Genomic DNA, 17,549 nt, shown 5'->3' on the forward strand with positions numbered 1-17,549 from the left:
TATATATATCTGAAAAATTTGGAGATATTTCTTTTTCTAAGATGTGAAGGTGGAAGAGTATTTTCTGTTTACAGCATGGATCAAGCCAGCTGGATAGAGTGTTTTTATGGAGGATGCTGTTTGCAGATGGTCCAGAGCTAAAGTGTTGGTACAGTTTACATAAGTGCTGCTGTTTCTGTGCAAACAAGGCTGGTCAAAGAAAGTGCATCTGTTTGTACAAAGCCAGGGACTGTCTCAGGGACCTGGTTTGGGGTGGGGTGGGGGTGGAGATCCAAGGTCTTTCCTATCTGCAGTCACATGTCAAACTGTATCAGCACCACAGCCAGTACAGAGGAAGATGTTAAACCCAGCGTACTACCTTAACACGTGGGCAAGAGCAACACTAATGTTTCAGGCTATGCTTGGTAAGTGGCAAAAAGGTACCACTTTCAAGCATCACGGGAGGAACAAAGGAGGCTTTAATGCTTAGTGTTTAAACTGTGAGACTTCCAGTTTCCCAGTATAGTATGTAAAAAAATATGTTATTGAATGGTGAATAATCAAGCCCTCTTATTACACAACAGAAAGAAATGAAGTCATAATTTTCTGTACCTAATCAATGTTAAGACAATGAAGGCGAGAGAGATTCTATGTAATTTTGTGATCAACAGGTGGAAAGATGAAAGAGGAGAAACTGAATCGGGAACCATTCAGCTACTCCAGTGAGAGCCCAGATACCCACAAAGAGGCTGAGGAAGCAACCTCCGCATACACCGAAGAGCCTGAGAGGCAAACTCAGAGAGGAATCCTTCTGCTTGCAGACCCTCCGTCAAGGCAGGTTAGTAGAGACAACTTTTCCAAACCTCTGATGATCTGCTGTTAAAATGACAAGCTGAAATGTCAGCCCGACACAGTGTCTACTCTCTTGCTCCCCAGTATCCCTTAGAATGTTTGGTTTGATGTGTGACTTTCTGAGACTTTGCTTGTGCCTTTCCACACATGTCTTACCAGGCAGGAGTTATAACCCTCACCAATGCTGCTCTGATCTTGGTAAAATTCAGTGATACTTCATCTGGTTTGATTTTATGTTGCAGTGGCTACTGTGAAAAACTTGGAAGTACCTATAACAGAATCTCAGCAAGAATAAACTTATTTGTGTGGTGAGGGGTGTGGAGACCCCTTTGTTCTGTCCCGCCTGGCTAGCTTACACCTGAAATAATCACACAGAAATTATATTAATTAAATTACTGCTTGGCCCATAAGCTCTAGCCTCTTATTGGCTAACTCTCACATCTTGATTCAACCCCTTTCTAATAATCTGTATGTCACCACGACGTGGTGGCTTACCAGGAAAGATTCAGCATGTCTGACCTGGTGGCTGGCTCCATGGTGGCAATCTCTGACTGTGCTTTCTTCCTCCCAGAATTCAGTTCTGTGTACCCAGCCTACCTATGTTCTGCCCTATCAGGCCAAGCAATTTCTTTATTCAACCAATGAAAACAACACACAAGCAGAAGAACCTCCTACACCATTTTTGAATGTAATGAAGAGACCACTTGGATTTGTTTGCACAGCTCATCATTAGAACTCAAATGTTCTAGTGTCCATAAAGTTACCATGTAGGGATTTACATCCTAAATGCTATGACTTCAGAGTCACCTGCTCTGATTTTCATGTCTATCCTTTCTATATATGAGTAAAGTTACACCACAGTGGGCTTTGGTCCAGAAAGGAGATGAGAAATGTTTCTTCTATTTAGTCTCCTCATCAATCTCCAATAAAAACACAAGAGTGCCACAGGCGTCCCTTCAGAGTGTATGCGTATGTATGATGATTCAAAAATGTCATCAGGTGAGACAGATTTTTCTCAATGATATTTGTACAGTAATGGTTCATGATCTGAAATATCATTGACTTCAGAAGTCAGAGGTGTAACTTAGTTGGAGTGGGCAGGTGGCATTCTCTAATCAAGAGTGTGATGATTCCATAATGGTGCCTAATTTATTCTTTTGTGCCACTTAGAGCTGTACATGCTGGGTCCATTAAGGGTCTGTCTATTTTGAGCTTTCTTAGGTCAGTGACCCGAATTAACAAGTACATCAAGAGCCTCCTAAGAGTCCAGTAGTGGGCTAAATTGTGTCCTCTAAAAGTATGTCCAAATCCTGCCTTCCAGTGCTGGCACAGGCGGTCTAACTCAGAGCAGATATCCAGGGCTTGGGGTGGGTCCTATACACAGTGACTCTTGTCCTTTAAAGGGAAAGAGAAAAGATTTCAGACATAGACACAAGTACAGGGAAAAGTGCATGTTTATCAGCAAAGGAAGGCTTAGGATGTAACTATTTGCCAGAGGTTAAGAGACCTGAGGCTTTGTTCTTACAGTTGGAGATGTGATCACACTCAGCTTCCTGATCCTGTTGTCATGCCTTCCATTTTATGACATGCCTCCTCACCATAATGGATTCTTATCCTTATGGAACTGTAAGCAAAAATGAAGTCTTTATTCTATAAAGTCACATTTGGTCATGATGTTTTTAGAACAATAAAAAGATAACAAAAGCAAGGGTCCAGAAAACATATGATCAAATGGCTTTTTACAAGAGTGCCACAGAAACAAAAATTTTCTTTCCAGAAATTGTGTAGATAAACAAATTATTAGCTTATCTTATATCACATACAACAGTCAGTTTGATATAGATTAATAAAATGAAAGCAAGGCATAAAACCATGGGAGTCCAAAAGAGTATACACACACACACACACACACACACACACACACACACACACTTGACATTGAGTTAGACAATGATTTAATGGATGCTCTTAACTGAATATTGTATCCCCTAAATTTTTATGCTGAAGCATATAATACTACAGTGTAAAGGTGTGCTTTTGTGTATTTGGAGGTGATTAAATCATGAGATCAAGAGATTCACATTCTTATAATAGAGAGTCTCAAAAAGATCTATTACCACTTGTTGGCCATGTGAGGTTTTTTATCATGGAATAAAGTTACAGAACTCGATCATCCATACAACAGGGTGTTACGAGGCATCAAACATATGGGGACTGACCATTCCCCAGAAGTATGGGAAGGGGAAATAAATTTCTGTCATCATAACTTACCCAGCCCATAATATTTTGCCACAGCATCTTCAACAGACTCTGTTGGTTGGTATTTATCAACGACACAGATCTAGACATACGTGGGGAGAGGAATCTCAGTTGAGAAATGCCTCTAAAATTTTCTCTTGGAGTCTCAAGAAGGAACCTATCCTTACAATCCCTTGATTTTAGGCCTTTGAATGAAAAAAAAAAGAGTCAATAATTTTTTGTCATTTAAAACTCTGTGTTTGTGATAATCTCCGAGTGCATATGTATGCCTATGTTGTTAAGTGTGTGCCCTTATTAGCTTGGAGACTTGACTCCTATTATTTATATCTTTCTTCAATTACTCTCTACATTTATGTTTTGAGACAATTCTGATCCTGAACCTGAAGCTCATCACTTCGGCTAATGATGATCTTAATGATGATGAAGCCAATGAGCTTCAAGGGGTCTGCCTATTACAGACATGCACAGCCATTGAGTCTAGAGATTTGAACACAGGTCCCCGAGCTTGTGTGACAGGCATTTTACCGACAGAGCTAAGATAAACTTTAAAGATACCAACAAGGTAGCCCATATTCTAAGCTGACAGATACCACGAAGGAAGCTTTGCCTCTTCAATGATGTATTGACAGTGATGCATGTATTTATGAGCCAGGATCTAAAGCAGCAGTTCTCAGCCTGTGGGTTGTGATCCCTTTGGGGGTTGAAGGACCTTTTCACAGGGTTACCTAGACCATCTGTATATCAGATGTTTATATTACAATCCATAACAGTAGCATAATTACAATTATGAAGTAGAAACAAAAATTAATTTTATGATTGTGAGTCACCACAACATGAGGAACTGTATAAAGGGACTGTAGGATTAGGAGGGTTGAGAACCATTGATAAAGAGATATCAAAAAGGAACATAAATGTCGGGCGGTGGTGGCACACGCCTTTAATCTCAGCACTCGGGAGGCAGAAGCAGGCGGATCTCTGTGAGTTCGAGGCCAGTCTGGTCTACAAGAGCTAGTTCTAGGACAGGAACCAAGAGCTACAGAGAAACCCTGTCTCGAAAATTCAAAAAAAAAAAAAGGAACATAAAAAAAATGCCATTGTGTTTGTGTCCTTTCACATTTTTTCAGATGGACATTTTGTTATATCAAAAGTTCAGCATTTTATTTTTTAATTTTTTAGCATGTAGTACCAGTGCAGGTAAGGTTCTCAAGATTACCTTCTTGAGATATCTTTTTTTAATTAATTAACTAATTAATTTATTTATTTATTACAGGTTTCTGTCTCTTCCCCGCCACCGCCTCCCATATCCCTCCCCCTCCCCCAATCAACTCCCCCTCTCTCCTCGGCCTGAAGAGCAGACAGGGTTCCCTGCCCTCTGGGAAGTCCATGGACCTCCCACCTCCTTCCAGGTCTAGTAAGATGAACAGCCAAACAGCCTAGGCTCACTCAAAGCCAGTATGTGCAGTAGGATCAAAACCCAGTGCCATTGTTCTTGAGTTCTCAGCAGTCCTCATTGTCCGCTATGTTCAACGAGTCCGGTGTTTTATCCCATGTTTTTTCAGGCCCAGGCCAGCTGGTCTTGGTGAGTTCCCGAAAGAACATCCCCATTCTCTCAGTGTGTGGGTACACCCCTCGCAGTCCTGAATTCCTTGCTCGTGCTCTCTCCTTCTGTTCCTGATTTGGACCATGGGGTTGTAGTTCGGTGCTCCAATGTGGGACTCTGTCTCTGTCTCCTTTCATCACCTGATGAAGGTTAATATCCAGGAGGATGACTATATGTTTATCTTTGGACTCACAAATTATAGACTCAATGTACTTTATTTATGGCTAGAAACCAAATATGAGTGAGTACATCCCATGTTCCTGATTTTGGGTCTGGCTTACCTCACTCAGGATAGTGTTTTCTATTTCCGTCCATTTGCATGCAAAATTCAAGAAGACATTGAGATATCTTTAAAATATCATTTACATCGATAAATTCTGAGAGGTACACTCAGGATCAGAGTACCCACTTGCCAGCTTATTGCAAGGCTTTTATACAAAGTGGCAGCAAATGGGGAGGCTAACAGGAACAGAACCCAAGCCTGCATACTTTCCACCTGCCACAGTAAAAAGGCATATATACATTTGCAAGAACTAGAATGTGTCATAGGCATGACTCTTTCCTGAACCCTCTACCAATGAAACTTTTGATCCTCTCCTAATCTATGTGCCTTAAACTCTGTGAAAGAGTTAGGTGTGTTGGCACAGACTGAAATCCCAGCACCTGGAAAGTAGAGGGAGGAGATTCACAGGCCATATAGTGTGTCTGAGGATACTCTCGGCCACGTGAGATTCCCGTTTCAAAAAGAAGAAAACTAATATGAAAGTTGGTTTAAGGTGATTGATTAAATAACCAGGAAGGAAATAATGTTATTTCATGTTGGTAAAGATGCCAACTTGGCATCAGAACTCTTGTAGAAGCATACCCAGGCCACTTATAGGGTGTTGGTTTGTAGGTGAGTCACTTAATTTTGCTGGTCTCAGTAACTTCGTCTGGAACTTGAAGACTTGACTGTTTGGTGTATGAAAGCTGTCACTTCTAAAGAATCTCACAGAGCAGGTTGTGATTAAATGTCAGGAGACACTACAGAGAGAAGAGCCTAGGTCCAGGTCTGAGGCTTATACTGTTCTCAGGTTCATTGTATCAGGAGTTCCTTGGACTCAGAAGGATGTATAATACAAAGGAATAAGTCTGCGATTGAGTTGATTCTTTGGTTTTGATGTTTATATGGTTTGGGTCTCTGCGATGACATAGGGCTAAATAGTCAGCACACCTTGCATTTGGGTGGGAAGAAAAGTTAGATGTCCAAGTGTCTGGAATTAAAACCTTCCTTTTCTTGAGAGTCATTAGGCACCTTTGGTGAAGGCAGGAAGTAGCCTTACCTTTTTATTTTAATGGTGAACGTATAGTTATAACAGACAAGCATTTGATGGAGCTCTGGAGTGAAGGAGTCCCAGCTGAGGTGAGGACTGTGGGCCAGGTTCCTTCTCTTGCATCTTTATCTGTAACTGCTGATTCATATGATGACCGGTGCCATTCACTCTCATCTTCCATCACCGGGAGCTGTGGTGGGAGACATAGGGCAGCTATACAAAGAGATGGAATTCGTTACTAAGAGGTTGCCAGTGATATGGGGCTAGGTATTATCTGATACAGAGATTCCTATTTAAAGCTCATTAGAGCTCTAGATCTTGACCATTGATGAGCATCAAGGAGAGAGAAAAGCAAGGTGGAAGGTCCATCACATATTCAGAAAGTACCTAGTCAAGCACTGTTCTGTAGCAGAATGTGGAGGAAAAGAGTTTGCATTGTGTGATATGGTGTGTGTGTGTGTGTGTGTGTGAGAGAGAGAGAGAGAGAGAGAGAGAGAGAGAGAGAGAGAGAGAGAGAGAGCTTGAAAATCTTTCTGAGGCAGCGTGTGCCTAAGAACTACCAGGTGAAGAACCAAACTTGCCAGCTAAGGGCAGAGTTTTGACAAATTTAGTTGCAGGGTCATCCATGGCAGCAGTACCATGTGGCTTTTCAAATAAATGTTGAATGAGAAGGAAAATAATTTTATTTTACATTTTGGCTACCAGGAGAAAGTAGTTTCTGGGACAGTCTTAATATTTATTGTACACTGGGTGCCTGCTGTTGGCAGGCTACAGAGAACAAGGTTTTCCTCTGAACTGCAGCTGTGAGCCACTGAGCCATTTGACTAATGAGATTAGGAAGCCATGCTTTAGAGGTGTGCACATGTGTATGTGGGAGTTATGGCATTTTTAGAGATTTTTCTTGATTTGAAAAGTAAAAGAAAGCTACAGTAATGAAAATAACCTGGCATTGGCAATAAAAACAGACAGGTTGACCAGTGGAATTGAATCAAAGACCTGGCTATTAATCCACATACCTATGAACACCCGATTTTTGATAAAGAAGCTAAAATTATACAATGGAAAAATGAAAGCGTCTTCAACAAATGGTGCTTGTATAACTAGATGTCAACATGTAGAAGGATGAAAATAGATCCATATCTATCCCCGTACACAAAACTCAAGTCCAAATGGATTAAAGACCTCAATGCAAATCTGACCACACTGAACCTGATAGACAAGAAAGTGGAAAGTATTCTTCAATGCATGGGCACAGGAAACCACTTCCTAAATATAACACTAGTAGCACAAACACTGAGAGCAACTATAAATAAATGGGACCTCCTGAAACCGAGAAGCTTCTGTAATGCAAAGGACACAGTCAGTAAGACAAAAAGGCAGCCTATTGAATAGGAAAAGATCTTCATCAACCCCACATCATACAGAGGGCTGATCTCCAAAATATATAAAGAACTCAAGAAATTAGACATCAAAATTCTAAATAATGTTATTAGAAATTGTGGTACAAAACTAAACAGAGAATTCTAAACTGAAGAATCTAAAATGGCTGAAAGACACTTAAGGTAATGTTTAGTATCCTTAGCCATCAAGAAAATGCAAATCGAAGCAACTCTGAGATACCATCTTACACCAGTTAGAATGGCTAAGATAAAAAAAAAACAATGACAGCTTATGCTGGAGAGGATGTAGAGTAAGGGAAACACTCCTCCATTGCTATTGGGAACGTAAACTTGTACAAATACTCTGGAAATCAATATGGCAGTTTCTCATAAAATTGGGAATCACCCTACCTCAGGACCCAGCAATACCATTCTTGGGCATATACCCAAAAGATACTCAATTATACTATGAGGGCATTTGTTCAACTATGTTCATAGCAGCATTATTTGTAATAACCAGAATCTGGAAACAACCTAGATGTCCCTCAGCCGAAGAATGGATAAAGATAATGTAGCACCTTTACACATTGAAGTACTACTCAACAGTAAAAAGTAATGACATCTTAAAATTTGCTTACATGTGGATGGAACTCATAAAAATCATCCTGAGTGAGGTAACCCAGACCCAGAAAGATGAACATGGTATATACTCACTCATAATTGGATGCTAGCTATAAAGCAAAAGATATTGAGCCTAATCCGAGAGAAGCTAAATAACAAGGTGAACCCTAAGAAAAACATACATAGATCCACCTGGAAATGGAAAATAGACAAGATCTCCTGACAACATTGGTAGCGTAGGGGTGGGGAAAGAAGGGAGGGTGGAAGGGAAAGAAGAGAGGAGAAGGAGAGGAGGGAGGAGAACTTGAGGGAATGGAACAGTCAAGATGGAGGAAGAACAGATATGAGAGCAAGGAAAGAGATATTTTGATTGAGGGAGCCATTATTGGACTAGCAAGAAACCAGGCCCTAGATAAATTCCCAGGAATCCACAAGGATGTTCCCACCTAAGACCCTAAACAGTAGAGGAGAGGGTGCCTGAACTGGACTTGCCCTGTGGTCAGATTGATGAATATCTTAAATTTCACCATAGAACCTTCATCCAGAAACTGATGGAAACAGTGGTAGAGAGCCACTGTTGAGCACTGGGCTGAGCTTCCAAAGTCCAGTTGAAGAGTAGAAGGAGTGAGAATATGAGCAAAGAGGTCAAGACCATGACGGGGACACCCACTGAAAGAGTTTACCTGAGCTAATGAGTAAACTGGACAGGGAAGGAACCAGCATAGGATCAAACTAGACCCTTGGAATGTGGGTGACAGTTGTATGGCTGGGGCAGACTGTGGGGCCACCGGCAGTGGCACTAGGATTTATCCTTATTGCTTGTACCGGCTTTTTGGGAACCTGTTCTCTTTGGATGGATACCTTGCTCAACCTAGATATAGTAGGGAGTGCTTTGGACCTTCCCCAAAGTCATGTGCCTTATCCTCTCTGAGGAGTGGATGGGGGGTGAGATGGAGGAGGTAGGTGGGGGGAATGGGAGGAAGGGAGGGAGTGGGAACTGGGATTGGTAAATTAAAAAAAGATAGTTTGTTTTCTTTTAAAGAAAAAAAGGCAGCAGGAGGACTTTTAGTTAGAGATCCTATCTTTATCCCAAATACTTTTCTGAGACAAAGCCCAGAATTGAAAGGGCATTTTGCTTGTTTCGTTTCTTTTGAAAGGCCAGCGCGTTGTGTTTTATGGACTCTTACTCCATTTTAAATGTATGAAGTTTGTCACGCTCAACGTGGTTTCTAAGATATGGTTATAAACGCGTTGCCTCTCACAGATGAGCTAATGGTTCTACCTCCTCTGTTCATTCTACCACTGCTTTATAAAATGGCTTTCAAGTGTATATCAGCAGTGGCTTGATGAGCCTCACACTACAGCTATGAATTAGATATGACATAAACGAAAATATCTCTTTCAAGAAATATTTGATATTAAACACATGATAAAACTTCAGACGCAGAAATGATATTTTAATGCTGAATTCTTTTACTCTGTTATACTACAGAAGTTTGTCTTCAGCACTAAACATGGGGCCTGTCAGAAAATAGAGCTTAGCCTTAGCAACTTTCTCATCAAGGTATAAGTATATTCTTTAATAAAAAACAAGTAAATGCCACAGAAACTGAGCCAGTCTAAATGATCATTGATATTAATGGTATGTTAATGTTTTATATTAATTTTCCCCAAACAGTTATGATATCATTATGTGGAGTGTTATAATGTGGTCTGACACTTCATGGGTATTATTTAAGCTGTCATAAAATAAGGCCCTTTATTAAACAACAGTGTACACGAATCATCTATGTACTGATACAATTCTAAGCAATTTGTTTAATTCAACCCCAGGACTATTTTAAGGGAGAGTCTTTTGGTCTCCATCTTGCAGACCAGCAACCAAATTCACGGTAGACATGAGTAAATAGAGAATGTTTTAGAGCTAATATGTTGTTGAGCTGGGATGTAAACTTAGGTCATTTTAACCACCCTCCTACATTGCTAATGACAACACATAGCATTCTAAAAATAGATTCTTCCTAGACAATCTCCTTTCTTTCATCTCATACTTTATACTTTAAAGGAATTGATGTGCCAGGTCAATGTTCTGCAATGGACTACAGACTAAGACAGTCTATTAAGACAGGAGATCACAGAAATTCATTTTATATTTTATTACATGTGCTATGGTCCTCCTGAGATATAGAACAGGGCACACAGACTGCATATACATGCCTACATATGGGCACGTAAACACACATGAAGACCTACAGAAAGAACTGGCTCACAAAGTTATGGACACATATATGTGTTGGTTGACTTAGGGGGCCTGATGGTGTCATTTTCAATTCGAGTCTAAAAGTTTAAGAACTGTAGACATTGGGAGGGGCACTGGTTTGAGTCTTGAGGTTAAAAGTCCACACAGGAGCTCCCACGGCTGACAGCACTATGGATGTCTTAGCTCCAGTAGAGAGTGAAATTGGTCTCTCTTCCTTTACATTGTGACTATACCCTCGGTAAATTAGATGGTATCAGCTGACCCTAGTGAGCGCAGAGATTTCCTGCTTGGCTCAGATTCAAAGGTGAAGTTCTTCTGCAAACATCCTCGCAGGTCCTCCTAGACACATTCTCCCTCCTGCCTGGCCGTCCCATAAGCCAGTCACCCTGATGTGCAAAACTACCACAGACCAAGGAAAACAAATTTAAGACATGCCTAGGAAAGCTCAAAGATCCAGTGATATTTTTAGCAGCTAGGTTGGGAAAAATGAACAATAAAGAAGATAATTTTTAAAGCTTCTAAAAATCATATTATCTTAGATAAATCATAGTTGCATGCATTTGTGGAGAATGTGATGTTTTCCCACATATATGTGTACGTGTACATGGATAGCCACACATATATACACATATAAACACACACATAAATACATACATATGTTTGTATGTACGTATATATTCTATATGTATAATTAAGTCAAATTAATTTTTCTCCTGCTTACCAATCTTTATGGTGATGCATTCAGAGTTTATTAAGATACGCAATGCACTATTATTAATTACAGCTGCTTTGCTGTACAATATATTAAACGCTTATATTTATTCTGTTTCTGAAACTCTCCACACCTTACCAAGCTCTGCTAACCATTGTTCTACTCTCTGCATCTGAGAGTTTGATTTTGCCATCTCCTGCATGCAAGTGATATCGTGCTGTGTTTGCCTTTCTGTGCCTGGCTCATTTCACTTACTATAGCCTTCTTTATGTTGTTGCAAGTGGGTTTTCTCATTGTAAGGCTGAATAACGTTTATACAATTGTGTATCCTTTGTGGCACACTCTCTTTGTCCATTTGACCACAGATGGGCATGTTGGCTATTTGCGCATCTTGGTTGGCAGGAACGGTGCTGTAATGAGTAGGAGAGTCCAGATATCCCTGTGGTACATTGACCTCTGTCATTTCAGTATCGACACAGAAGTAGGATGGTGGGTCACATGGAAGCTCCATTTTCAGTTCTCTCTTTCTTGAGGCGGTGCCGAGCCAGTTTTCCCAGTTACTTCAGTACGTTCTCGTCATTGGGACATCTGCACCCTCTCCAGCATTGTTGCCTTTCATCTAAATGGAAGCCTTCAGAAGAGAAACAGCTCGCTCATCCTGGTTTTAATTTACGTTTCTCGTGTGATTTTGGGATGTTGAGTGTTTCTTGCATATACAAGCCAAGGCTCAAGCCTTCCTTAGAGAAGCTTTTTTTGAGATTCCCTTGCAAACAGGATCCCTTGCTTCCTCAATGTTAAGGTAGTCAAGATTTTTGAAAATTTTGAATATTAACCCTTTATCAAATGTTTGTTTACAAGTAGTTTCTCTGATTCTGCAAGTTGTCTCTTCCTTTCCTTGTTTCTTTTTTTTTTTTAATTTGGGTATAATCTTGATCATTCTTTTTGCCTTTGTTGGTTATGTGTTCAAAGTCATATGGAGAAAACTCACTAGTGATTGAGAATGTTTCCTTATGATGCCCTTTCCTGGAATTTTTAGTTTTATGTCTTTCGTTAAGACTTGATTCATTCTGAGTTGACTTTCAGATAGGCTATCAGGAAAGGATTGAGTTTCATGCTTCTGTATATGGTTATCACATTTCCCAAAACCCTCAACTGAGGAGAATATCCTTTTCTTCCAGTGTTACCTGGTACCTTTGTCATATTATGGCTTTGCATGCAGGATTACTTCTTGGATTCCAATCTCGTTCTCTTGGCCGATGCATCTGGTTTGAAGCCAGTCAGTTGCTGTCAGGATTACAACCTTTTTTATAGGCCTTGACATCAGGAATTATGGTGTCTCTAGTACTCAAAGTTGTTTCAGGCATTTAAAATTTTCTAACATACATACGAATATAAGAATTTTCTGTTTCTGTGAGAAATGGCATTGGAATATTTGGCAGTTCTTAGAGCTTTTGCTTGCTTTTGTAGTTTTTTTGCACTAGAATGTCTATTCATCAGATAGAAACACTTTCCACTGCTCTTTATTTCTTTGTATTGTTTAATTGTTCTCATTACGCTTGCTACTCCTAAGGAACAGAAACTCTTACCTTGTCCCTAACGTTAGCTAGACGATTGTCATATGTGACCTTTATGGTACTAAAATGTTGAGAGTGTTGGATTTTTAAAGGATTATATTTTGGGTGTCTCTTTGGTGTACATTTAGATGGTTATAAAATTGTATCTGCTATTTTACAAAATGTGTACTCTTTATTAATTTGCCAATGATGAAGCATCCTTGAATCAAGGGAATCAATCGTTCCTGATTATGGTAAAAGGTTCTTTTCATGTGTTTTTCAATTAATTTTGCTGATAATTATTGAGGAAATTTGCATCTATATTTATCAGAAATTAAAAAAAATTCCCTTGGCTTTGGTACCAGCGATAGCCTCATAAAATGCAATTGGAATTATTCCCTCTATTTCAGCATTTGCGAAGGGGTTTGAGTAATAGGTAAGGTTACATACTAGTATGAGCAGTATTCCCAACATTTCCTGTGGAACAACATGAATGAGGCCCTTTGTGAAGGACCCTGGAATGGTGGAGAAGCTTAAGGTCCATCTCCAGGTAGTTTTCCCTACTGTAGAAATCAGGAATCTCGGGGAATTCTCTGCCAACCTAGGGAAGGGCAGTATCAAGAGAACTTCTCTCCGGCTGTTCAATCATATATTGTCTCAGACTGTGGTCTGTGTGGGTGACTCAATCTTGCTAGCAATTCCAGGCATATTCAATTTGATACTTTTGCCTATGGATCACGGCTAGCTGGCTTTGTGTGGGGTGAAGGTGGGGGTGCAGCTGGAGGACTTTCATCCCTCCATCATGCTCCTGAGTCCTTTATTTAGTAAGGAAAAACAATTTACCAAACTTAAATATCCAAACTTAATTACCTCCCATGCATTCTCCCGCCGCAAGGAAAAAATAGATACCACATTAAAACAAAACGAAATAAATACACTAAATAGATACCACATTAAAACAAAAACACAATAAATCTCGTATTCCCTCTGTCCAAAGCCTGGCTCACCATGTCTATCATTGTCTGCTGGAAGTTCAATTTCAGGTGATTCATTTCTGAGATCTTGTCTCAGTTTCTCTGTCATTTGTTTTCCTTGAAATTAGAATTTCAGTCTGTTTATGTGAGTGTGTCTAGTTTTCCCCAATTCCAACCTAGAGTTCAGTCGCTTGGATATGTACTGAATAAAAGCTTGACACATACAATACTGCAAAATCCAATACGCTGTCGAGATTATGAGTGAGTGCAGTTAGAACTGTCTTTGTCGAGTTCAAGTAAAGTCTATCGCTCTTTTCTTTGTCATAATAGTCTTTGTTGGAGCTGCTTTTCTTAAGCATCAACTTGGGCCATGATGACACAAACCTTACAGCTTAGGGAGCCTTGTATTCTGTTTGGAAGGCTGGAAGTCCACGATCTAGGTGCCAGCATGAGCTGTTTCTGTGAGGCTCTCCTTCACACTGTGCTTTCTACGATGGTGAGAGCAACAGCCCACTGGGTCCTCATCCCATAAAGTCATTCATTATACCCAAAGCACCCACCCTCATGGCTTCATCTAAGTCAAATAATCTGGCATAGGTCCCATCTCCAACAGATGAATTATGCGAGCACCCAGGTCAGTCCCTACCACTCTTTGTTCAAAGCACTAGATTTTCATGCAACTTTTCTACATAGATCTTCGCTCATGAAAAATTCATTTGCCTTGAGCACTGCAAAGTGTACTGATTTCACAGGTGTTTTAGCTCAAGTGCTTCTTGTGGCTGAGTGCTGCGTTTATTTCAGGCTAAGGCTTTGGACAGGACCGAGGCCTGGGGCTGAAGAGCTGCTGATAGGGTGGGGGCCCAATCAGACCCCCGAGACGTGGTCCTTTTTGTTGTCAGAGGCCCAAAGTGCTTCTCAGGCTTCCTGGGAGAGGATTTTGACAAGCACTTTTGAGAAGGAACAAAGTAAAATAAAACTCCTTATTTTGTTGCTAAATATTTATAAACTCCTCTCTCGGCATCTGAAGCCTTATTCGTATCATGCTGATTCTGTACCATTGATCAATTTGGGAAATGTGAGATCTTTCCCAACACATCTTGAACAGGAACCTTTGTGGTGATTTAGATGGTGCATGTTGAGTGGCTAATGTATCAGACAGTCGCCAGTGGAGTAACAGAACGGACTTTGAGATGGAATCAGGAAGAAACGCATCTTCATGCCTGAAAAGTTCCAGTGACATTGATGACTTGTTTTTCAATTTCTCTAAATAAAAATTCAAATTCCCTTCAGTTCCAGAGCACAGGGAGATGAGATTTCCATGTATGCGTGTATGAAAGAGAGGGCAGTAACACAGCTTATGAATTATTAAACAAAAAAGGAGGTTTCATAAACATTATCGCCATGTCCAGGTTTTGACTGTGACCAGTTCACCAAATGTGCTGCCATGGGAATTCCGTTTACATTATATGACTTCAAGGAAAGTTCCCAGCGCACCCAACCCTTTAGACACAGGACATGGAGGATGTATACAGAGGAGCCTCCACCAGGCACTCTTGCTATAGAAAGTCTTGCTTTCAGAATGTCTATATAACATTAATTAATATTAACCAGAATTATTTCTGAATACAGAGAGAAACAGCTTTCTTAACGTCTACCCCCTGGTTTGTTGTGGTTTTTGCTTTTCCTCTTGAGGAAGTTATTGCCGAGTGCAGTGCTCATTAGCTGCCCAATAAAAATGTGCCGTTAGTAAATAAAAATAACTCTTTGTAGTCCCATCATGATTTTGATCGGGAGAGCTCAGAGCTTTTCACGGCTCATTAATTTTTGAAATACCTCAGCGAAATATAAAGGTGTCAAGAATTACCACTCTCATTTCGTGAGCAGAGAAACTCAGGTGTGTTCAAGAAGCTACGCCAAGGTCACTCAGGGTTTGGCAGAATCGGGGTTATGACACACTAACCAGATAATTAGAGCAAAGGTAAGCTGTGCTCGGCAGAAAGCAAGAGCTTCTGAGATGCTGGTGAGGGGGATCAGCGGCTTCACTTGGAAATAGACCATCTTCATTGAGCTCTTATTCTGAATTATTTGTTCTTTTTCATGTTGGAGAATTGTCTTTATCTCCCCATGAAGACTGTTTAAAACCTCAGAAAGAGGGGTTGGGTAGGGGGGTGATTCAGTCTGTAAAGTGCTTGCCCTACAAACGATGAGAAACTGAGTATGGATTCCTAGCATGCACACACACACACACACACACACACATGCACACACACTCACATGCACACACAATTCACAAATGCACATGCACACACACATGCGCATGCACACACATACAAAGCTGGGTCCAGCAGCGTGCATGCATAACCTCAGTTTTGAGGTGCAGACACAGGCAGATTTCTGGGGCTTGTGGGCCAGGCAGCCTAGCTTCATCAGTGAGCACCATGTTTAGAAAAGATCTTGCCTCAAAAAAGGCGGAGGAGAGCAATGGAGGAAGACACTTGAAATGGACCCAGGGCCTCTACCTGCATGTCCACATGCACATATCCCAACACAAATACATAATACATATATAAATATATCACACCTCACACACATACACCAAAATTGAAAAAAAAAGAGATTATTTGATATTGGGCCATTTTCTGAGAGTTTCTGTTTATAATTTTTTTCTATATGAAGAAATAGTGTACATTTTTTCCAGAAAATTCAAATTAGTTACTAATAGAAAAGGGACACACACATATATACACATATCTATATCTATATACTGTTTAATCATCTAGCTGTAAGCACCCCATCATCCACTGACCTTGAAGACTGTCACGAGACAGACATCCTGTACCCCACTCAGTTTTCATATAATGGAGGTTAAGAACACAAACTCTTACATTTTTTCCCCCAAAGCCAACTTATTTCCAATTAAGTGATATTCAGGAGACAATAAATCATGGATTGTTGCTTCAAAGTAGCTAGACACAAGGACATGAATATTCTCCACACAAAGAAACTCCTGTCCAGGGTGATGGAAATGCTCTGGACCCCGAGGTCACCGTGATGCAGTGCACAACTGCAGATTCCAAGCAGCACGCTTCACCAACAACTGCTTGTTACATCAGCCCCAGCCTGCGAAGAAGACGGCAGATCGCATCTGTCTGCTAAATGAGTCTCTAAGGAAGTGACTCATGAATTATTAGCATAAAGTTTTTCCTTCACATAATTACCCCACATGACTTTTCTGTATTATGGGCACTTAAAATTTCAAAGGCTTTTGCCTTGGGGCTGCTGTGCAGGGCCATGATCTCTAAGAATAGGGATTACCTAGTTTGTGTAAACACATGCAAGAGCACACACACACACACACACATACATACCTATATCATACATACATATCCCACACATGTATACCATACTCACACTCACAACACACACACACACCACATGAATATATCACACAGAGAGATACCCCCCACACTTACAGCATATATACTACACACACCTACACAGCGTACAAACAAGGACACTAGTGTTTTATGTCCGTGTCTCCACTCCCCACTTTATGTAGAACAGTTTGATTTGCGGCAGACCGTCAAGATGGATCGCTTTGTTATTTGGTTGGGTGTTTATCTCCCTCATAATATCTGTTTTGTTTTCTGGAACATCATGCTTCTCATATCATTATCTCTGAGGCTCCTCAGATGAAATCCAACACTGCTGCTCTTTTCAAATATGGCCCATCCCCCTCTCTTGGGGGTATCTCCTGAGGTGCTAATTAAAGTGTATACTCCCGAGTACAGATACAGACTTAACATCTCACAATCTCTGTGATGGGAGCCTTCAACTGTATAATTCAACACAAACCCTCGAGGAAATTCATGTACACATTAAACTTAAGACCTTTTCCTGTCTCATAATCATAGCTTACACTCTCGCAGTACTTACTGAGCACTAGACATTAAATACTTGGTGCATAAGAACTCCTTTAGCGTTCACAGAATGCTATGACGTGTTGTAGTATAAAAAAGGTTATGCTCATGCAAAACTTTCACCATA

At 40.4% G+C, this 17,549-nt stretch overlaps 1 protein-coding gene across 1 annotated transcript in view; it reads left to right on the forward strand.

Moving 5' to 3' along the window:
• Positions 1 to 17,549, forward strand: part of LOC126501615 (uncharacterized) — a 269,467-nt gene that overhangs the window by 32,764 nt on the left and 219,154 nt on the right. Inside the window, exon 5 of the mRNA XM_050142373.1 lies at positions 651 to 817. Within this exon, the coding sequence (XP_049998330.1) occupies positions 651 to 817 (167 nt within the window). The remainder of the gene's footprint in view (positions 1 to 650; positions 818 to 17,549) is intronic.

The sequence above is a fragment of the Alexandromys fortis genome, unplaced genomic scaffold (genome assembly GCF_014885135.2).
Source record: "Alexandromys fortis isolate MF-2015 unplaced genomic scaffold, M_Fortis_MF-2015_v1.1 scaffold_5, whole genome shotgun sequence".
NCBI lineage: Eukaryota > Metazoa > Chordata > Mammalia > Rodentia > Cricetidae > Alexandromys > Alexandromys fortis.